Source organism: Lichenostomus cassidix, chromosome 3, assembly GCF_008360975.1.
Source record: "Lichenostomus cassidix isolate B80296 chromosome 3, HeHo_3.0, whole genome shotgun sequence".
Classification (NCBI taxonomy): domain Eukaryota; kingdom Metazoa; phylum Chordata; class Aves; order Passeriformes; family Meliphagidae; genus Lichenostomus; species Lichenostomus cassidix.
This window is the reverse complement of record NC_139483.1, coordinates 113,268,595-113,291,885: the sequence shown is the minus strand read 5'-3', so window position 1 is coordinate 113,291,885 and position 23,291 is coordinate 113,268,595. Positions and strand designations below refer to the sequence as shown.

The following is a 23,291-nucleotide window of genomic DNA, read 5'->3' as shown; positions in this document are numbered from 1 at the left end:
GCAGCCGCAGCCCCGACGTGACGCGCACAGGCGCGGCTGTGGCCCCGCTGCCGCCCGGGACGTACCGCGGGTCCGCGCGGCCTCCTGGTGCAGCACGACCCAGCGGGTCCCGGGGCGGGCGACAACACCGCGGCGGGGCTCAGGGCGGCCGCGCAGCCAGGGCCAGCTGGAAGCGACGGGCGGGACCGCACGTGCGGGCGCGGCGCTGACGTGGCGGCGGCACCGGCACCATGCGGAGCGGCGGCGGCTCGGTGAGTGCCTGCGGTCCTTCCACCGGTGCCGTCGGCGGCTGCCCCTGGGAGCGCGGCTAGGCTGCGGGTCACTGCGAGATGGGGTCCGACGTCGGGATCGCGAGAGCAGGCCGGCTTCCCCGGGACCGCCGGCGGGGCTGTGCGGCCCGGCCCGGCGCGGGGAGCGGCCCTGAACGGGCGGCGAGTGCGACCCGCTCCGAGCTCCCGGGGAGCAGCGGCGGGAGCGGCCCCTCTTCGCTCGAAGGCCAGGCCGTTCCCCGAGGCTTCGGTCCGGGCCGACACCCGGAGTAGGGCGCTGCTGGCGCCGGCGGTGCACTTTGTCCGAAAGGCCTTCGTCGCAGGAGAACGTAATTCATGGAGCGTGCTGGTAGGAATGGGAACGAGGAGCTGAAAGAGGGAGTTCCCGAACGGATACTTAGCCTTCCGGCGCCTCGCGGGGACGATCGGGCCTGCAGGATGCCCGGTGCTCCCACTAGAACCCCATCACCTCCAGTTTCCGAATCAGTCTCCTCACCTCGGGGAGTTTCCATGCTGTGCTTAAGAACCGTCTTCCCAGGCTGAATGCTGTAGAGCAGCCTGTCTCCAGCAGCAGCCGTGTTCCAGCGCACCGGACTGTCCCACAGTCTACGGGCTGGCAGAATTCAGCAGTCTCCGTGTTCTCAGGCTCTGGGCCGCTCTTTCGCTTTTTTTCACCTGTGCCGTGAAGGTGACTTTTTTGTTGTCCTTATGTCCAGCCGGTGGGCAGTCCTGCATACGTTAGGTCTCAGTTCTTTAAGTGGAAAGTAAATTGTATAAATGAAAAAACTTTAACACCAATTTCTGTAGATGCTTCCTTCATAATTGCTGTTATCAGCTTCTCAGAAGGGAAAGCCTGACAGATCATCTTCACTGTCCTTTTTTATTGCAGATCCTTAACTGCCACCAAAATTCTTTCTACTAATCTTCACTTTTATGCAATTCTTTTTAGTTGTAAAAACCCCATGAATCTTAAAACATATGCTGTTTGGTGGTCATTTCCATTTTTCTAATTGTCGATTAGGCCAGCCAATTGCAGCAGACTCTGCCTGCCTGTTTATTCTTTTTTATCATTGTAACTTCATAGCCCTGATTTTTTCTGACTCCTGCTCAGTGAGGTTTCTCCATGTTTTTCATGTGGGGATTTCCCAGACAGTACTGTTGACACTACTCTTTGGGTGTAAATAATGCAAGCACAAACATCCAGTTGACTTTACTTCCATAGGATACAAGATTTGATTGTGAACTCATTGATCAAGCAGTTGGGAATTTCTCTCATACTGCTTCCCTAACATTTCCACGAGGAGAATGGGGCTGGAGGCCCAAGGCTGACACTCTGTAGGCACAGTTTAACCATTCATGTTTTGGTATCAGAGCCTGCTGCTGAACTTCTTGACTGGTGGCTTAGGTTGTCTTTCACCGTTGATAATGTGCATCACATTTTTCTTTAAAGAAGACAGGTAATTTAGCCATAATTTCTTTTCTTCTTCTTTTTTTTTTGGTGCGTGTTTTTGTTTGCTTGTTTGTTTTGTTGGTTTGGTTTTTGGTTTTGGGTTTTTTTTTTTGGCTGGTTGGTTGTTGTTGGGTTTTTTTGGTTTTGTTTTTTTTCTTCTTCCAGTTTCTTAGCCAGTTGCTATATATGGCAAAATACTACCTTTGTTCCCTAAGCTGCCATTTTGGTGTTACATATACTTCCATTTTTATTTTCTAGTCAGTATAACTAATGTTTTTGTCTTGGGTTTTCTAACAAAGAATGGCATTGAGTCATGATTAGTATTTGGAAGGAGGTGGTGATAAGTGATCGTCCACATGCTAGGAGCAACGTACAACAAACGAGTTGTTAACACTGACTTGAAAATGTACATTTGGATACATTTGTTAAGTTACATGTCTTAATAGGAGCATAGCAAGTGGTAAGTGACAAAAAAAATCTTTGTTAAATAAGAAAAAGGGTTCTGTGATGTATAAAGTGAATACTTTATGTTCTGTGATAAAGTGAACATCTGGGCAGCTGATGGAGTATTACAAAGTGAGATAAAAAAAGAAAAGAAGGCATGAAGGATACCAGAGACAACATTCTCGGCAGGCTAAATGCAAGCATTACTTCTTTAATGAAAAATAAGTAAAAACTAGCAAATTAAGATCTAAAATATATATAAACATGTGGTCAAGTCTAGGCAGAAAGCATGTATGGGTGAATGTACTGGAGACGAACATTCCATCATGTCCCATTGCAAGGGGAAAGATTGGTTTTCATATGGGGAATGTGGAAGAATTTTTCAAAATCAAAAAATCAAAACCCTGTTTTGATTCCAGTTCCAATTCAGCTGGAGTTGGAAAGGTTAAGCACTTCCATTTGCAGAAAATAGTGGTTCATTTTTCAAAGAATGGTGTATGCACGTCCTCGAAGAGCAGATTATTGTGTTTGGCTGCACAGAGAAACATGCTAAAAGAAGACAAATTATGCTGCTAATATGAGTTGTTCTGCTTTGTTAGGACACCAGGACTGGACATCACAGACAACAGAAGGTCAAGAAGTCCTTGGGAAATAAAAAGTATGTGAATGTTTTTATGTCTAGTTTGATTGAGGGCAAGAAAAAAAGATCAGAGAATCCTAATGGAAAACCCGTATCAGGTCTTTATATAATAGTTTGAAATTTAAGAGTTGCAACAATTTTAATTAGTGTGATGAGAGTTGCAGCTGGCTTTGCTTGTTGGTTTGCAGGAAAAATGCTTTTTTGACACTTCAGTGTGTATTAGCATTCATTTATTTTTTTAAGGCTTTTAACATTGTGAAGATAAATACTTTAAGTGCAAAACCAAATGGTGTTCCAAAATCTATGTAGTTTGGGTGTGATTTCAACAGGAAGATTTTGCTTTGAGAATTCCTCTCCCCATGCTTCTCCAGTACCTCCTGAAACATAACATGTAATGACCTGACCTGGTGCTGTCAGTGCCCTCCACTTATTAATTCCTGGATTGATGTGTTAGAAGGTGAGCTCCACAGCTCAGGGTGTGGGGTGATATTAATAGAATGGCCATCATAGTCATCACTCAAGTGATCTGATTATTTCAATTTGGGAACTGTAGTTGCAGTGGGATACATTGCAAAATGTTTCTGTTCTCTTTCTTTTTTTACATAAATGGTATTTGCCCAGAGAACAGATATTCTGTGTTACTTTGACACCTCATCAGTTTGCTGTCATGTACAGGAACATAGATGTCCAGGCATTTCAAGCCCAAGAGAAATACTTTGGAACAGTGAAGCCAAGTTCTCTCTGATCTCTATGAAAAGAATTCAGTGCTATTGATTAGTCTAAAGTCGTCTTAATGTAGTGTGAGTTTTGGGATATACTGGATAGTCTTCATTGCTGAAAGCCTTGCTAATTAAAATACTTACTAGCATTAAATCTTTTAATTGTGTAGTGCCAGCCCTGATTCGGGGAATAGAGACTGAAGGAGATCTTGGCCTTTGTGGGGTGGAAAATGTCTCTTTTGTAATGATGGACTGGAGAAAAATTCTTGTATTCCGAGGATAAATGTATATTTTTAAATTGAGATTCTTTCATGCCTGCTTCTAAAGTTGAAAGCTTAAGATAGGAGGAATACTTCTTTCTGTTTCTCTTGAGAGCTTCCTTGTGTTGTTATCCAAAAGATGTACTGAAAAACAGCACTGAGGATGTTTTATCTTGCTGGCATTTTCCAGTTCCTAAAACTCAGGAGATTCAGTGAACTGTGAGATTAATTTTTAATTTCACTTGGGAAGATGAAAAGGATCTCGTCTGTCAAGTTATTGTCATTGTATGCATATGCATCCATATACATAGGAATTCAACTTGATGTTTTCCAGGTCTAAGCAACTTGATGAGGTGGAAACTACTGTTCGAGGAGTAAACAGTAACTGTGATGACACAGTCACCAACATTTCTTCTGCCTCACCGAAGGGCCCTGTGAATGGGAGTACAGAGTCCAGAAGCAAGCGGACCATTCGCAGGCCTGCTTACTGGTTGGAAATGAGAGGAATAAAAAACAGTGTTAACAAATCTTCGGAAAAAAAAGGTATTTATCACTGTTGATTCAAGGCAAAATTGTTTTTCTCTCTGGTTCTTCTGTGAGAGATTAGTCTGCTTCTGAAAGATGTGCTCCAGTTCAACCACAAATTACAACCATGCTAGTGCTGCTCATGTATTAGAAGAAATGAACTTCTGCCACTGCACAAATATGGGTACAATTCTCTGATATTACACAGTTCCTTTTGAGTGATTTGTCTGTTAAAATAATGATTCTGTGGCTGAACTCAGTTTTATCTGTAGAAGAGATATGCATAAGAGTTATGCCAATCATATCAGAAATATGCTTCTAGAGCTTTAAAAATAGAACCAGCAACACTAAAGATGTGGCGACGGGGACCATTCAGGAATACTTAAGATTAGACACAGCTTTTGTGGTTGGTGGATTATTATTTTTTAGGGATGTTTTTATTTCTTTTAATTTATCGCTTCTGTGTGTTATAATTTTCTGATTTGGAATGGTTTGGGTCCTAGGTTGTTGTAGGAACATTCAGATTTCCTGGCCTAGGAGCTGTTTTCCAAACTTCTTGTGCGGCAGAGAGCCAAAACGTCAATCTTTTTTAATGCAGTTTTTTCTTTTCTCTAAGTCAGAATCTGCATTCCATTCTGTTTTGGGGAGAGGCAAAGCTGTTAGCTTGAAAGAAGCAAGATTGCTGTAGCTCCGCACCCCCAGGTCCAGTCAGTAGCAAGAATCAGTATGTATTCTTGTAGGAACAAACACAGACATACAACATACATAAACAGGAGCCACACAGATCTGTGTTCACACAAACACCACCAACAGCCTCCATCCTTAAAGACGCAGTCTACTCAGTACCTGGCCTTTGGATCCCAGTCTCCTTGGTTGCTGGTTCATGGATGTACTGGCCCACAGAGACGTGCCAGTGGCAGATGTAGACCTCCTTATGGACAGGTTCATACTCATAGACCCTGCTTGGTGTCAGACATGACCAGATTTGTATACTGACCAGTCACCTATTTACAAGCAGGTATTCTTTTCTATTGTCTTACACCTCTATTTTCCCACACTCGGATCAACCCCAAATTGGGTAATTCTCTCCCTTTCCCTCCCTTTGACAATACATCTTGTGTTTTTCTGAATTGTTCTCCACTCAGATCCCATGTGCTACATATCCCTAAGCATTAACACCATGCTCTATTTTCTCACTGCTCCCTGCCTTCCCTGTTCCGAAAGGTGCTTCAGAGAAGAGTTCCCACTGACTCATTCTTGTGGGTCTCCTGGGACAGACTCAGGAGGAAGCTGTCTGTTTCTCCAAGTCCATAATTAGTGTTGCCTGCCTACTATTGTGCTTCTGTGCTTTTCTGTGTTCATGGAGATAAGACTTTTATAGACTTGGAAATATTCAGGGCAGGCATGATATTGCTTGGGTTTCTCTATGCTCCTTTTTGTGTGAGTGCAGATGAGGTTTTTATGACATAGCCCAGCAGCTTCTGGCTCTCTTCCTGAGGAGGATTATTTTTCCAGGCCGTGCTGTGGCACTGTCTCTTCCATACTTGCTGTATCAGAGGATTGCAGGCTGTGGGGTGCCTAACGGTTGCTGAGTTAGAAGGCTGTGTCTAGTTCACTGATGTCCAGGTGCCTTACAAGAACTATTCTTTTCTTGGCTAATTATTGAATACCAGGGTAAGATAAGGCAGCAGTAGACTCAGAGCTGTTATCTAGAGTGAATTTAGAGACTGCATTTCTGTTCTTACTTATCAGGAGAAGTACTATTGAAAGGCAAGAGGAAATCTGAGCAAAGGGAAGGCAAAGATGTTAAAGACTCTCCCAAGAAGAAGCAGAAGATTTCAGGTAATACAAATAACTTGTAATTCCTAACTACAAGCCTGCAGGTACTTCAGACTTCTCTACACAAATGACAACTTCTGGAGTCTTCAAACTTTATTTCTGATTCTGAATGTTTTGTTCTAGGAAGCTGTGTCTGCTTTACAGTGGGAGTTAATCTAATCTCAGTCTATCTTAGAAGTCCAGCAAAGGGAGGGAGGGAGAAAGGGAATTACAGGAAGTATAGGCTAGTCTGCATCATTTCAGTTTCCCAAAAGATTATAAACTAATAATCAGACACATTACTTGTAAACATCTGGAGATTGAGTAGATGATAACAGTAATATGGGTTTGTTAAGAAGAAATCAAACCCAAACACTTTTCTTTTGCTACAGAGACCGAGGGGAGATATGCTTGATATCACAGATCTTTCCTTCCTTCAAAATGTTTGTCAGTCAGTGGTTAGATGCAAAAGAAAGTGTACAAGTGGTGAAAGTAGGGGCAGGTGACACAGAAGTGTACATTTGCTGTCCAGTCTTGCAAGGATGCGGTTAGGAAAGCCAAAGCCAACCTGCAGTTGAATCTGGCAAGGGATGTGAACAGCAACAAGAAAGGATTCTATATGAACAACAAAGGGAAGACCTCCCTCATCAGAACTGGGGAGCTGGTGACAAATTACATGGAAAATGCTGAGGTACTCAGTGTGCCTCGATCTTTATCAGTTTTCTGTGCCTCGATCTTTATCAGTTAAAGGAATCCTTCGGGAATCCCAGGAGCCTGAGACCAGGCAGAGGGAAAGTCTGGAACAAGGAAGCCCTACTCACTCAGTGAAAGAGGAAAAGGTTAGAGCACATAAACAAACTGGATTTACCAAATCACTTGCCAGTTGTCCTGGTTAAGTGGGAAGGTCCAAGAGGATTGGAGGTTAGCCTGTGTGACACCAATCTGCAGGAAGGGTCCGAAGGAGGATCCAGGAAACTTCAGACCTGTCGCTCTGGCCTTAGTGCCAGGGAAGGTCATGGGGCAAATTGTCTTGGGTACCATCATGTGGCATCTACTGGACAACCTGGTGATCAGGCCCAGGCAGAGTTTAGAAATGACAGGTCATGCTTGACTAACCTGATGTCCTTCTATGACATGGCGATGCATTTCATAGATGAGGGAAAGGCTGTGGATGTTATTTACCTGGACTTTAGTAAAGCCTTTTGATGCCCATTTTCCACATCATGGCTTGGACAGGTGCACTCTTTCCTGGGTAAGAAAGTGGCTGGATGGCTGGGCTTAGAAAGTCGTGGAGAATGGAGTGATGTCCATTTGGGGCCCATCACCAGTCAAGCTCCCCAGGACCCAGTATTGGGCCTGTCCAGCTTAATATCTTTATTGATGATCTAGATGAGATGATAGTGTGCACCTTCAGTAAGTTCACAGATGACACCAAGTGGGGTGGGATGTGGAGAGAGCAGAAAGGCTCTGCAGGAGGGATCAGGACAAGCAGGAATGATGGGCCAAGGCCAGTGGTGTGAGGGTCAGTGAGGCCAAGTGCTAGGTCCTGGCCTTGGTTCACCATAACCCCATTAAGCGCTCCAGGCTGGGGCAGAGGAGCTGGAAAAAGTCCTGGGGGTGTTGGTCAACAGTGGCTCAACTGTGCCCAAGTGGGCAAGAGGCCAATGGCCCTCCCCAGGGCTGTGCCAGCAAGGGCAGTGCCTGTCTCCTGTGCTGAGCACTGCTGGGGCACGTCCAGTGCTAGGGACAGCTCTGGGCCCCTCCTGATAAAAGAGACATTGAGAGGCTGGAGTGAGTCCAAGGAAGGGAAGAGAGCTGGGGAAGGGGTTGGAGCACCAGAAGCAGCTGGGGGTACTCAGCCTGGAGAAAAGGAGGCTCAGAGAGGACCTTCTCGCTCTCTACAACTCCATGACAGGGTGGTGGAGCCAGGTGGGGGTTGGACTCTGCGTCCAGGGAACAAGTGACAGGACAAGGGGAAATGGCCTCAATTTGCACCAGGTTTAGATGTGATGCTGAGAATAATTTTTGCCCCAATAGGACTGTGCAGCCCTGGCACAGGCTGTGTAGGGCAATGGTGGAGTCCGCATCCCTGGAGGGACTTGAAAGGCATGTGGATGTGGCACTTGGGGACATGTGTTAGTGGTGGCTTTGGCAGTGTTGGTATATCGGTTGGACTTGATGGTCTTAGAGGGCTTTTCCAAACTAAACAGTTTATGATTCTAAGTTCTGTGGGGCCTGATGAGTTGCACTGAGTGCTGAGAGCTGGCTGATGTCATTGTGAGGCCACTCTTGATTATCTTTGAAAGGTCATGTAGACTGGCAGAGGTTCCTGGAGGCTGGAAGAGAGAAAATATCACTCTTATCTTCAAGGACAGAAGGAAGATCTGGGGAACTACAGGCCCACCTCAGTGGGGACAGAAGGAAGATCTGGGGAACTACAACCTCACCTCAGTGCCTGGGAAGCTGAAAGATGGAATCATCCTGGAAAACATTTCCATACACATGAAGCACGAGATGGGGATTTGGAGTAGTCAACGTGGATTCGTGCAGGGCAAATCATGTTTAATCAACCTGATAGCCTTCTACAATGAGGTCACTATCTTAGTTAAGCAGGAATATAGAATGATAGTTAATGGTCTGTCCCTATATTCAATTTTAACTATTGCTTTTGTCACCAAGGACTTAGAAGTATGTAGACAGCGCAAAGCTGAAAGTGATGGCAAGTGTATTGGAGAAAAGCTAAAAGTGAAAGTGGTCTTGACAATAAACAATTTAAAAATAGAGAACAGCATAAAATTAAAGAAGTACTATCACCACTGAAAAACAAAGAACACCTTCCCAGGTGTCAATGCTTCAGAAGAGGATTCAAGATTTATAACAGATCAAAAGTTGAATAGGGACCAGCAGTGTCATAGTTGTTCTGAAGAAGCCAGATGTTAGACGGAGAGCTTTGAGCAGGACGGTAGGCTTCTTACACATGTGAAGTAATTCTTGTGCTCTGATGCAGGGTCACACATGGAGTGCTGTTTCCAGGAGTGGGCACTGCAGTTCAGGAAATGTGTGGGCCAGCTGAAGAGGACAGGGAGATGAGAGCAAACAGCATAACCCATGAGAAAATACTGAAACAATAAGAGTTTTTTTTAGTCTAAAGAGGACAGGAATGAGTAGAGAAATGAGACCCTCCATTTTGGTTGTCATTAGATGGGCTCAGCCAAAATGTGCACAGAGGATGTTTCAGTGTGAAGAGTTCCCATCACCTGAGCTCTGTGTATGAACAACCAGAGAGCTTACAAATATTTGGATTGGACTAATGCCTGCCACTATAAATAGCCATCAATTTTGAAAGGGAGTAGGAAATAAATCTTGATATCCCTTTAAAAAAAAAATTGAACATTCCTGAATAACTTTGAGACAGCAGGCTAAATAACAGCGTTCTAGCAAGAAAGTCTGCTTTATTTTGTTACAAAGCTAGCAGAACTGAGTCTTCTTGCTTGTCTTGTTTGTGTTGTAACAGGAAAAAACCAGCAGGCTGGAACAAAGCAAAACTCGAGAACAAAAGACCACTGTGTTCAGAAAGAGCCCGAAAGCTATGGCACAGGTAAGAAGAAGAGGCAGTTGCTAAGAATGGTGTATGAAGCAAATAAAAGATAAATGTGATTCTAGGATTTGAGTCTGAGCAACAGCTGTGTTTATGGTGTTTCCATATAGTAGTTCACTTTACTGTTGACAAGGAAGAGCTGGCTGCTGTGCTGGCACTGTGTCAGTTCTGCAGAGCAGGACTGAAGGGACTGCACACTACCGGAGCCACATGCTCTTGCCATTGCATAATGTAACAGTGAAGGGGGAATCACTTTTTGAGCTGAACAAAAGCATATTAAAATAGTTGCATTAAACTCATAAAAGTATTTGTAGTTTTTACTCAGCAGAATATGTTTGCAGGAAAAATTCTGTATCTGTTGCTGCCAGATCACCTTTTCTGGGAACCAGAGACCCAAGTAGTCTGTCCTAGAAAAATAAAATTAGCCTTGATTCAGTGAGTGGAATGGCCTGGTATTTGTAGATCATAGCGCTCATTAAACACCATGATTTTCTGCGAAGTGCAGTTTGAATCACAAACTTTTCCCCCAGCCTTCTGGAGAGGAACAGCCTGGGCCTGTTAATACTGGGAAAAGATGAAAGCCTTTGGATCTTGTTATGGTAAGAATTCAGGCAGATGGCTGCTAAACCACTTTCTTCCCAAAACCCATTTCAGTAACTTCCAACCTCTGTGGATCGTGCCAAACTTTTGCTTGGCATTTCACAAAGAGGCCAGAAACTGGAAACCATGCCACACAGGGTGCTTTTCCCTGACTGTTGAGTAACTTGGCCTGATGGTCTGTGACTGCTTTTACTATGAAAACCCTTCTGCCAAAAGAAAAGTTTACTCAGCATGCTAAAGTAATTGTGCAACAAAAATTAACAGAGGAAAAATGTCTACTGGCCAAGTGGAAGAACACTCCTAACAAGGGAATGGTAGGTTAAAGAGTGTTTATAAAATGCTCTTCAAAAAGGAGGTGATCAGTGCCTTGTGACATTACATCCCTAAAGCCATAAATGAGCTACACCTATTGAAGTATAGGTGGACACAAGTTTGGTAGATGTCGCTGTTGAACCGATAACGGAGCAAAGCAGCATACAAAAATAACAGTGAGAGAATGCAGAATGCTCTTTATTTAATTAATAACAATATATATTTATACACGCGAGAAGGCTATTCAGATTGGCTAACAATCATCCACCCCCCGGTATGATTGGCAGAGGCGTTCCAGCATCTGTTCCAAAACCACTCTCAGTAACATGGAATTTTATCTTTATATTTATTAAACTTAGTAGGAGAAGGGAAGAGTTCCCGTGGGAAAGAATCTGTGCTGTCACAGGTAGCATGTGACCTGTTTCTTTCTAGGGTTCATTGTGCACATCGAAGGAAAAAATAAAGATCTTCTGTTAGCACTTGTATTCTAAACATTGTGCCTTGGCAGGTAGTATGGAAGAGCAATGGTCTTTAGAGATTCAGGACAAAGGCCGAGTTACCTGTCCAACATGCCGGGCTGTGGTGAGAAAGACTGTAGAAGGACTGAAGAAACATATGGTAAATTGCAGGAAGGTAAGAATACAAGAGATGAGCAATGGTTTCTTTAATTCTCTTCAGTTTACCGATAGGAATGCCTGCACGCTGTTTTGTGTTGTGTTTAAAACCAGTTTCATCTCATCATCACGTCCATAAGCCAGAGCCCTTTATACATGTGTAAGAGTAGTGCTTGGTGCTTCTTGCTTAGCCTTTTGCTGAAGGTTTGGGATAGTGAACAAAGGTGTAGTTACTTCATTGTTCCGCTACATTTTAGATCCCATCAAATCTGTTCTTACAAGACAGTTACCAGGCCAAAATAAATTGTTCTGCTCTCCTGCTCATTTCTTTCCCCCAAAGAGTTTTCGACTGCTTTCATTAATTTACAGTTACATGCACCATGTCCTTGTTTATTTCTAGGAAATGTTCACGTGTCATCACTGCGGGAAGCAGCTGAAGTCTTTAGCAGGGATGAAATATCATGTCATGGCAGACCATAACAATCAGGTAACCCAACTGCTGTGCATCTAAAACTCCTACAGGCAGAGCAGGCTTTGGTCCTTCCCTGGTACACACAGAAACAGAACATGGAGTGTTTTTTTCAAGTGTTGTAGCTGTCCAAATCTAATCTATTATTTTTCCAGCAAGATCTGAAAAACAGTAGAATGTTACCAGAGATGGTACGCATGCAGCATCATATAAAGAGGGGTTGAATTTCTGTTTAGGCTGGTAATAAGTTACACATAAAAGGCATTCTCAATCAGAAGGAAAAGGATTGCTCATTAGGCTGCAATTTGCAGTCCTTTGCTAGAAAGCAGGAGTTTTTCTACATCCAGAGCAGACTGGATTTGAAGTAAAAAAGCAGAAGCAACAATTAGTTCTTGTCTCTCTTTACTGTAAAAATACTAATGCTAAAATCTGCTTTTCCTCTTTGCTCTTACTTTAAAGAAGGCAGTGTCTCCTGTTGTAGTTGTGAAGAATTAGAACTTTTGAAAAGGTCATTTGGAATTTTGGGTAAGGTTCAGATAATTCACTGTAATTTTTTGCACAGTTCCCAGAACTGCAGTTTCTGAACCTACAGAAATACAAAAACCTACTCATACCTAACTGTATTAGTAAATTATGCAGGTCAGGGATCATATTCTGGCCCTGAGGATTAGGTCTGTCACTCAGTTCTAATTTATTCAGTCTAGGTGTAATAGGTAATGTAGGAAATAATATACAATAGCCATTAGAGAGAGAATAAAGAACTTGAGCTGTAGTTTAGCACAGATGAATAACTGCTACAAGTAGTTTCACTTCACTTTAGTCAGGCTAAGTGAAAAGGGCAGGACCACTAAATGTTAAAGATGCATCATTTTCTGTCAGTTTACTCCTTTTAAAGATAATTCCTCTTTGGTTTAACCCCAGCCAGCAGCCAAGCCCCATGCAACCACTCATTCTCTCCCTCGCCCGCAGGATGGGGGAGACAATCAAAGAGTAGAAGTGAGAAAACTCGTGGGTTGAGATAAAGGCAGTTTAATAGGTAAAGCAAAACCATGCACACAAGCGAAGCAAAACAAGGAATTAATTTACTGCTTTCCATGGGCAGGCAGGTGTTCAGCCACCTCCAGGACCGCAGAGCTTCATCATGCATAGCAGTGGCTTGGGACGACAAATGCCATCGCTTCGAACGTCTGTCCCCTTCCTCCTTTTTCCCCCAACTTTATATGCTGAGCATGATACCGTATGGTCTGGAATATCCTCTTGTGATCAGTTGGGGTCGGCTGTCTCAGATGTGTCCCCTCTTGCTTGTGCACCCCCTGGCCCCTCGCTGGCAGGGCAGTACAAGAAAAACCCTTAGCGCTATCCAAGAGCAACAGCAAAACCATCTCTGCACTATCAACCCAGTTCTCAGCACAGATCCAAAACACACTTCCATACCAATTATCACCCTATCCAAAACCAAAGCAAGGATACGGAAAGTGGTCATTATAGTAAATACATGTCTGTAAAATCATACGTTGCAGAGATTCAATTATTTCAGAAGTTTTCCTGCAACAGTGTTGAGTAGTGAATTCCCTATGAGAAGAATTATAAATGCTGAGCCTCCTCTCATTCATTCTCATTTTTCATTCATCTTACTGCTGTGCTTTAGCCAGTTATGAAGGAGGGAGAAGAATTGGATGAGCAGCTTGAGCGAGACCGCCTACGGAAGGTTTTGAAGCGTATGGGAAAACTAAAGTGTACAAGGGAGGTAAGCTGCATTTTGCAAAGTGTGAATTAAACAGGAGTGGATGCATAAACATAACACATGAGAGTGCCATTGAGTATGCTCTGGTACTGGCCAGAGCAAGATTTGTTTCAAGATCCCAGCTGTGCTGGGACACAGTAGCATAGAATCATGGAATAGTTTGGGTTAAAAGAGAGCTTTAACGGTCATTTCAATGCCAATTCTTTGATGCAATTTTGTCTGTGTGAACAGACTAAAGTCTTCTACCTGCTTGTCTCTGCTCTGTCAGGAAAGGTGATAGTACTTTGGGCAGTAAACTGTGGATCCTGTTCACACTGGTTGCGTGATCACTTGAAGAGTGGTTTTCTTCCATGTATTTTTATTCTGTGTTGACAGGGCTGCACAGGCAGCTTCACCAGCATAATGGGATACCTATATCATGTTAAAAAATGTGGGAAGGCTGCTTCCGAGCTGGAGAAAATGGCTATGAAGTGCCATCACTGTGGAAAAGCATACAGATCAAAGGCAGGACTTGTCTACCACCTCCGATCTAAGCACGGGCCGGTGAGTGCGCCCTGTAGTGATTATCAGGAGACTGTAGTGGGACTTCAGCCACTCAGACTTGGGACACATGTAGGCTTTTGTCTGCTGCTTTGGTGGTTAATTACCAATCACAGATCTTACCATTTTCCCATCTGTGGATTATTTTGTCCTTGCTAGTTTCCTTCTAGCAGCAGCTGTTGCTTGTCTGTGACTAGAATGAAGTTTTTAATAGTAAATCAGCAGGGCAGCAGTAAATCACCTGACTTTTGCTCCATGGAAGAGTGATGCAAACATAACTTGTGATCTGCTTTCCTTTGTTCTTAAAAGACTCACCATTGAAACAAAACAGGCAGTGCTGTGTGGCTGGCACAGGCCTTTCCCATGAGAATTCCTTTTGTGTTTTATAAATAAAGATAAAGTTTGGATGTTATTAAAAACACTGTCCCAAGACTTGGACGGTGCAGACCTGGCCAATCAGGCCTAGGGGGAGGTTTCTGACTGACCAATCTGGGTGACTTTTGAAAACTCTATATATATATGATGAAATCAATACAATAAAGGTCTTTACTTCTTGCCACTGAGAACTGGATTCTTCTCTCTGCTAGCGGCTCAACAGCGACAGTGCTGTGCTTGTTGTCCGTGAGGGTTTTACAGCAAATAATGGAATACCTTTCAAGACCAGCAACTGCATGAAGCTCTCTGCTTCAGCCTCACTGCTGTGACCCCTGTGAGCACATCTGGGGGTCTGTCTGACTAGTGGGATGCACTTCTGTCCTATGTCTGTGACAGTGAACCATAGCTACTGCAGCATTTTTATGAGGGATTGGCAAAATATTTATTCCCAGTATTTAGTGTAACTGAAATAGGAACTAGTGAAAGAGGCTCACAGTTTTGGACCTTCATTGCAGGTCACTTTCCTCCATGAGGAGAGAAGAACAGAGAACCTGAAGGAAGTTAAACGGGAGCAAAACAACACAGGTAGAGTTCAGAGGAGATCTGCAAAGGTGGCAATCTACTATCTCCATGAGCTGGCTGGAGAAGAGCTAGCCAAAGAGTGGCCCAAAAGAAAAGTTCTGCAGGACTTGATTCCAGATGACCGTAAGGTACAAGGCCTTAAAAATGGTTTATAGGGTTCAAGTTTTTACCTCCACATCTGATGAATCTTGTACTGGCTCCTACCCCATGTTTATGGCACATGGAAAGTAATACGTTGTGTGAGATTGGGTTCTGCTCTCTCTTGTCATAGTTTACATTATTTCTGTAGCAGCAATTTTTGTGGTGTAAGTGTTTTGTTCAGGAAAGCTGTAATGACTGTAAAGTCCTATTGCTGGAATTCTCAATGGGCACAAGGAACACAAGCAGTTATGGGCCTGATGTTGCTCACAAGGGATAGGCTTAAGATCACTCCTGCCGTGCTGTAAGGCCCCAGCAATCCTTCCAGTCTCTCATACATGCTGTGGTATTTCACAGTGTTTTAGACTTCAGAGTGTCCAGGAGCATCTCTTAGGCTGTGAGTGAAACCCAAGGGAAAATGATGCTTTATGATTTCAGCGGGGTAAGTACATTTAAAGGAATTGTTGTAGTCAAGGCAATGGGAAGTTTCAGATTCTGGTATTGTGGGGGTTTTCCAGATTCAGTTATGTTTCTAGACTCAGTGAGACAGGAAAACACTGATTATTGGGAGTTTGCCTGTTAAAGTAGGAGAAAAGATAGCACTTCTGTCTCAGCCTGGGAGAGGAAGAGACTTACTTGGCATTCTGTGTAGCCAGCATTACTTCCAACTCTCGATTCCATCTTTGTCTAAGCTGAAATACACTCGTCCTGGATTGCCCACGTTTAGTCAAGATGTGCTGTGCAAATGGAAGACTGAGATAAAGATGTACCGAAGAGTCCACTGCCCAAATCAGGTAATCCTTAAGTGTTTCTGAAGCCTCAAAGGGGACAGATTTCAGGTCTGTATGAGCCAGCAGCTTCCCACAACCTTGAAACTGCAGTTTGTCTCTGTGGGAGACAAATCCTGCTACATCTCAATATGGTTGTTTAGTGTAATCAAGACCGTGTTTAGCCTTGGGGATGTCTGGGGATGCTCCTTTTGTCCTTTGCATCAAAGTGCCCTAGGGATGATCCTTTTGGGAATGTGTTTGAACACTTCAGAGACAGTAACTTGGTGTCAGGCTAGTACAGTTCTCTCATCCAGGTAGGAGTTGGTCCATTTGGAAGTTTGAGCAGTGGAAAAATGACAGGCCCCTGCCTTTCTAGCTAAGTCTAATCATGGAAGGGAGGAGTAGAGGTGGAAATACAAGAGTAGAGAGACTTTGTCTGGCACAACACTTATTTTTCCTTCGTTCTGCTAGACCAGCTCTAAGCCCTGTTTAACCTGGCCTTGAGTATTTCCAGGGATTTCACAGCTTCTCTGTGCCAGAGCCTCACCACTCTGACAGGGAAGAATTCCTTCCCGTTATACCATCTAACCCTGCCCTCTGGCAGTGGGAAGCCATTCCCCCTTGTCTTGTCATTCCAGGCCCTTGTCTGAAGTTCCTCTCCAGTTCTCTTGGACTCCTTTAGGCACTGGAAGGCTTCGTTTCTTACAGTACCATACAGCAAGTCATCCAATGAGAACAAATGGCCCCGTTGGTAGAGGTGATGGTGGATGTGTCCATGTGATGCATGCTGTCAGAGAGCCAAGGGTCAGTGGCAGCTGCCCTCTGGGTTTGGTGTAAAGACTATGCCTTCCCCTGCCCTACCCCACCCAGCTCTCTCTCCCCAGTATTCAGGCTAGCATCGTTTTCAAGTATCAGAATTGCAGCACCATGTTGTATGTGGAGCTGCCTCCAGAGAGCAGCTGTCCTGTCACCAACTGCTAACCCAGCCGTGTGTCTTGCTCCTGTTCTGGGGCCCAGGCTGAGCACTGTGTGGTACCCTGAGACTGATGCCTGAAGCTCTCCGTGGGACAGGCCTGTAAAGCTGCCCTTTAACTGAGACCAGGGATGTTGGATGCTGTACTCCTGCTCTGTGCCATTAGAGACATGAGCGGTGCAGGAGGGAGAAGTGTCTTGTACCTGCCCCTGTGCTCTGTTTAAAATTTGTCTCTGTTGCACTTCAAGCAAAAAGCAAACTCTGAGTTTAGTCAGGCTATTGATAGAGCATGAGTGTAACTGTAGCAGTAGTCTCTTTATTATGTCCAAGTGTGCTCAGAAACTGAAATATAAATACTAAGTTTAATGAAAACTTAACTCTTCTAATGGTCTTTTTACGACAAGCTTTCTGGCTTTGTAGGATTGGTATCTGCCTCCATCTGCCTGTCTTTGGCACTTTTGGAATTGTCCTCCAGACATAGTAAGACTTTATTGTCCAGGAAGAAGTGATTTCTTGCTAGCATGTTGTTGACATGTTTTTTTTTTTACTGTTTCAGGGTTGTGAATCTGTGTACGGCAGTGTCTCAGGACTCAAATCTCACCTTGGCACATGTACCTTGGTTGGTAGCCTTCTTCTAAAAGCCCCACTGTCCCTCTGATATCCCTTTGTTCAAGCTCTTGTCCTGCCATCTGCTAATCTGAAATCCTCACAATTTCATGGATTCATAGAATGGTTTGGGTTGGAGGGGACCTTAAAGATCATCTCATTCCAACCCTCAATTTAGGTGCTCCCCTATGTGCTAATGAGGTTGCCATTGCAAACAATACTTGAGACCAGGAGGAAGCACCTTAATGGCATTCCTTTTAATGACACGCAAGTCCTACCTGTAGATTCACAGCTACAAGAGAAGTTTTTCCAGGTGCAGTTCTGGAGACCTTATGACATCTCAGAGAGCAGTCCTATGCTTCATGGGCACAACCGCTCTCTCACGTCAGTGCTCCTGTAGCTAAAGCTTTGGTTTGGATGATTTTACTAGTTTTTTACTGCTGGGTTCTATCTGAGCAAGATTCAAATGAAATATATAAGTGTATCGGCCTCCTGGTCCAGCAACTCTTGATGGGGTTTTTTCTGTTTGTTTGTTTTGATGCCAGGGAGACTTTGTGGCTGGTAAATACAAGTGTCTCCTGTGTGAGAAGGAGTTCATTTCAGAAAGTGGGGTCAAGTATCACATCAACTCTGTGCACGCTGAGGTAAGGCAGGCAGAGTGGAACCTCAAACCCCAGGCTGTTGGAGGTGGGGAGAGTGTCTTGAGAAGAAAATGCTGGATGTGTGCCCTGCTTTACTTTTTCCTTGCTCACTTTGGGAACAGGTTCCTTAAACTTAGCTGGTCTTAACACGTTGGTCAGGGGAGCAAGTGTTACATCATGTCACTTGCCTTGTCCTAAGCTGCTATTGCTTTGTTCAGCTCTGCAGCATTTCCCGTGCCTTTAACTAGGCAATTGTTAAATCAAATCTGAATCCTCTGAGACAGAGTGACACCTTAGAAGACACATCAAAAAACAGAGCGTTTTTAAGCACTTGCCTTTCCAGATCTCACATTTCAGGGAAACCTTATCCCACAAAGCGGCTTTCTTGTAAGCCCTGATAGAATTTATTTGGTGTGTCCACCACCATCGGTACCAACCTGTTGTCTTCTAAACCTACAGGACTGGTTTGATGTGAATACAACGACCACCAAAAGCTTTGAGAAGCTAATGAAAATTCGCCAAAAGGAAGAGCAGAGGAAGCAACGGAAGAAACGTCCTTTGACCAGAGGCAAAAAGAAGAGAACTGGCGCCCTGGCTGCCAAGAAGCTCCCTGCTTCTGGAGTTGAAAAAATGAGGAGAAGTAAGAGAGGTTGTCCACAGCGAGTGGACAATGAGAGTGCGAGCAGTGAGGAAGGGGCACCCCAAGTTGCACAGAGAGCTGAATTTCCAAAAACCAGCCACAAGCGAGGCCGAAGTAAATCCCTAGAAGATGAGAAGGAGTAATTCTAAAGTTTTTCAGTTACTAGCCCCACTTCTGTCAGGCTCATAACCCACAGCACTAATATAAGCAACTAAATGTCTTCGGGAGTGTGACTCAATTCTGCTGGTGACTTCGATATTGAAACTTTTGCCTCTGGTCAGTTGTGAGGGATACAAACCAAAGCTGTGGTGCAGAGGCAGCTTCTCCTGGTGTAGTTCCTTTGGACAGTGGCACTAGCAGTGTACCCAGCGTGATTCCTGCTCTGGTTGCAGTCTCAGTTTGGTCATACTAGTTGCTTGTTTAGTGGTTTGTTTCCAGTACAAGTGTCTGTTTTGTCATCTTCCTCTGATGGGTGAGATCAGGGTCCTTTTTTACCATTCTTCACAGAAGGGACTGACTAGCACAATGTTCAGGTCTCTTCAAGGGGGAAATCCTTTCTTGCACAGAATGCACACAAACTAAACATGAAAATAATGCTGTGCAGAATGCAAAGACGCTGGCTTGCCCTGTCACTCTCCTGTCTGTTGTCAGTAAGGCTACCACAAAAGAGACCTTCCCAGTGTTTGCTGTGGCCTGATGCACAAGGCTTATTTCATACACTGGTGTTCAGGCTCAGCACCAGACAGCAGTACATCAGCTTGGAAGGGATGGAACATCGTTATTACTCTTGTCAGGAACCCACTGTTCCGCTGGCATCTGTCTCCTGTGATGCTGGACATTAAAAATATGTAGAGAGACCTCCAGTGCAGCAAGGAGTAAATGCTCTCAAGCCCTTTGGAGACTCATTGGCCTTTCAGAGCCCACAGTAACTGATGTACTGAGATGGCCTCTGCGTGCCCTCTGAAGCCCACTTGTTTCATACTCTCCTGGGAAACATACTGCAAGACAGTGCATACCTACATGAGTAGCCTGCTAGTGCTGGGACCAGGTTCCATGGAGCTGCCTTGCCATCATGTAGTTCTTTGTCATGCCAGCACTCCCACCATGTCCTTTTCCCATGCTCTGCAGATGCCACCTTTATTGTCTTACATCACCTGTTTCTTTTCAGTATCACCTCTCTGTGCAAATGAGGTATATTAACAGTGGCTTCCATGTGTAGTAAAGACTAAAAGAAGAGGGCTCATTATTTTAAGTCATGTGTTGGCGTTATCTATGGATCATTAGAAATAATATCTTCCTGTGCTCCATAAGTCATAGAACGTTAACAGATTGGAATGGACCTTAAAGATCATTTAGTCTCACCCTCCGCTGCCACAAGCAGGGACACCTCCCACTAGACCAGGTTTCTCAAGACCTAATTGAATCTGGCTTTGGACACTGCCAGCATTGGGGCATCCACAACCTCCCTGGGCAACCTGTTCCAGTGTCTCAATGCAGCAAATGTCATAGAAGCTAGCAGGAAGCAGCAGCACAGTCAGTCCTATTTTTTTAAAGAATGGGTTCCCCAGAATCTCTGTTATCAGAAGACCATGTACCAGGAAATTGCAAAATTTATACTGTTTGACAGAGATGCTGGTGCTGAAATTTGCAGGGAAGCCATTGCAGCATCTGGGGAACAGGCAGGTTTGTACATGTGTGTTAGTACCAGCATGATCACATTGTCCCTCATGGAAGGGAGTGCTGTAGAGCCAGGGAAGTCTCTAGAACTGCCTTTGGAGCCAGTTGCTACTGCATTTGCAAGTGCTGGACTGAAAGCAGGTGTGTGGACTGTGCAGAGTGTGTAAAGTCTACAGTGAGATGGGCAAGATCAAAAGACAACAAAATAAAATGTCACCAGTGCGAGAATGTGGTTTCTTGTCTGTTTGGCATGTGGTGTTCTTGGTACTATCCCTCCTGGCACAACAAACCCCAGCCTACCCAGGGAGTTGTCCTACGTGGTCTGGTGCTGTTCAGTTGTCTTTGCGGTTTCTCCTCAGAACTCCACACAGCTGTACTTGGAGCAAATGTTTACTACCTTCCCACTTAGTCCAATAAACCCAGGAATTAAAGAAGGTTTTTCATGGGGGTTTTCAGTCTAGAGTCCTGTTTTTAGTCATTTATGGGTTACTAATTAGACCTGTTCTTTAGACATGGGTACTTCATGACCCTTCGGTTTTTTTACATCAGTAACATACTCCCCCTCATAACATGGCATGTGGGAAAAAATCATTCTCCAATAATCTATCCCTGTCCATCAGCATTACAGCAGATTGTTTGCTGGATTGGCTCAAGATGGTATGAGGTGGTTGCATTGTTGACAGTCCGCTGCTTGTGAGGAGAGATCTGTCCTGGAGCACCTGCATCCTGCTGTAGCGGGGCTAAGGCAGCCGTGCTCCACTGCTCTGAGGGCAAGGGATTTAGGTGAGGGGCAGAATCCCCTCCCTCACCTGCTGTCTGCATGCTGGACATGCACTGGTGGTTTCTGGGCTGCCAGTGCACATGGCTGGGTTGTGTCAAATTTTGTTATCCCTAGGTCCTTGTCCACCAGGCTGCTCTCTGTCGATGGATTCCCCAGGTTCTTCTGGATGAATTCCCTCCCCTCCAGCAAATCAATTGCACCAAGCAGCTTGGATGAAGACTTTACATAGTGTGAGCAACAGACCCTGGAGGAATGCTGTCCACTGCTTCAGCAAACTGGGCCTTGCTGTTACCAACTCTACTTCAGCAAGTACATATTTAGAAAGACCATGAAGGAATCAGAAGTGACAAAAGAGACCAGATAGTCACTCAATACTTGTTGCATTGATTTATTGTACTAAAAATGCTATGTATTATCATTGGAACTTGTTTTCAGCCTCTGTGTCCTGTACTGCTCAGTCCTGGTAACTGAAATAGCTTTATGGTATCAGAAATTTCTGCCTGCATATTTGTAGTCATAATTAACTCCATACATAATTTGCTGTGTGAGCTAAAGAGGCTTGCCTAGCCTCAGTCAAAACAGGTTTTTTCTTTTTTCTGTTGTGCATTGTTCTTTGCTGACATGCTATGTATCGATTGGTGTATTTTTCTCTTTATAAGTCCAGAGACATGAACCAGGAGCCAGCTGCAGTATTCTGTAACAGTCTGGTTTATGTAGGATACAATGACAAGCTTACTCTGCTCTCACCTACCTCTTTTGGTCCTCAACTCCCTCACTGTGAGAGAACACAGAATAAACTAGGTTGGAAAATACCGTTGAGATCATCGAGTCCAACTTCTGACTTACCACCTCCTCATCAAATAATCCACTGAGTGCCACATCCAGTCTTTTTTTAAACACGTCCAGGGATGGTGACTCCACCACCTCCCTGAGCAGACGATTCCAGTGCCCAGTCACTCTTTCAGTGAAGAATTTTTTCCTGATGTCTAACTTAAACTTCCCCTGGCGCAGCGTAAGACTGTGTGTTCTCATTCTATCAGTGGTTGCCTGGGAGAAGAGACCAACCCCCACCTGGCCACAACCACCTTTCAGGTGGTTGTAGAGAGTGATAAGGATACCCCTGAGCCTCCTTTTTTCCAGGCTAAACAACCCCAGCTGCGTCAGCCATTCCTCACAGGGCTTGTGTTCCAGGCCCCTCACCAGCCTTGTTGCCCTCCTCTGGACATGTTCAAGCATCTCAACGTCCAGCTTAAAATGAGAGGCCTACAATATTTATATTCAGTTTTACCCTCTTACGCACATTTTTCAGTTCTTCTAAAAATGCCTCTCAGGACCTATTTCTTTTGTTTCTAGAAACTCAATGGCTTAAGTCCAGACAGCACATGTGAACTCATTGTGAAATACTGTGATGTACTTCACAGAACTACTCTAGCAGAGACCTTAATAACTATGTTTTGTACAGTAACTTTTCCAGAAAGCTTGGTTGCATAATCAATTTTTCATTGCTTTAATTTGTCATCAGCTTTTTAAATCTGCAGATTTTCTTTGTAATTGTTATATAATTTTATTAATATTCTTGATAAAGATGTCAAATAGCTGCAGACTCTGGGATTCTCTAGGACAGATCCTTATTTACAATTATGTGATAACATGCATTTAATGTATTCCACCGATGCTTGTGTAACATGTGGAGCCAAGAACAAGGCCTTAGAGAAATTTATTATGTCAACAGCTACTTTTACCAACATGGACTTTTAATTAATTAAAAAATGTTTACAGAAAGCTGTTCTCTGTAAAACCACATTGGATCGTTCTTATGGTGTCCTTTACTGTCAGTGGTTGGTGTGTTTGGGAGATTTCAGACCAAGCTGTATTTACAGTCATCACACAGCTTGTCATTTTTAAAGTACTGGCATACTTGAGTTTTGCTTTGGGGGCCTGGAGGGTTTTTTTTTGGAGGAGGAGAGAGAATATATTTTGGTTTGTGAGTTGTTCAGTTGTTTTGTTTTGTTTTGTTTTGTTTTTTCTTAATCCTCAGGGGTTTCCCCATAGTTCCAAGTCATTGTTAAAAGTCATTAATAATTCAATAAGTTTTGGGAATCACCA

The 23,291-nt window shown here is 44.1% G+C and overlaps 1 protein-coding gene across 4 annotated transcripts; it reads left to right on the top strand.

Annotated features, from left to right (window-relative positions):
* Positions 1–111: 111 nt before the first annotated feature.
* ZNF512 (zinc finger protein 512) lies at positions 112–23,291 on the top strand. 4 transcript variants are annotated; one of them, XM_085057381.1, is made up of 15 exons: positions 112–251; positions 2,763–2,821; positions 4,117–4,325; positions 6,060–6,149; positions 9,640–9,723; positions 11,144–11,268; positions 11,650–11,736; positions 13,367–13,465; positions 13,838–14,005; positions 14,893–15,087; positions 15,790–15,891; positions 17,397–17,459; positions 17,992–18,090; positions 18,547–18,727; positions 21,300–23,291. In XM_085057381.1, exons 1-15 carry the CDS (start codon positions 231–233, stop codon positions 21,353–21,355), a joined length of 1,638 nt encoding a protein of 545 aa, XP_084913507.1. In that variant the 5' UTR covers positions 112–230; the 3' UTR covers positions 21,356–23,291. The 4 variants fall into 4 exon arrangements, with proteins under 4 accessions (XP_084913507.1, XP_084913506.1, XP_084913505.1 ...); XM_085057380.1 differs by having other exon boundaries at positions 21,025–23,291; XM_085057379.1 differs by having other exon boundaries at positions 18,547–23,181.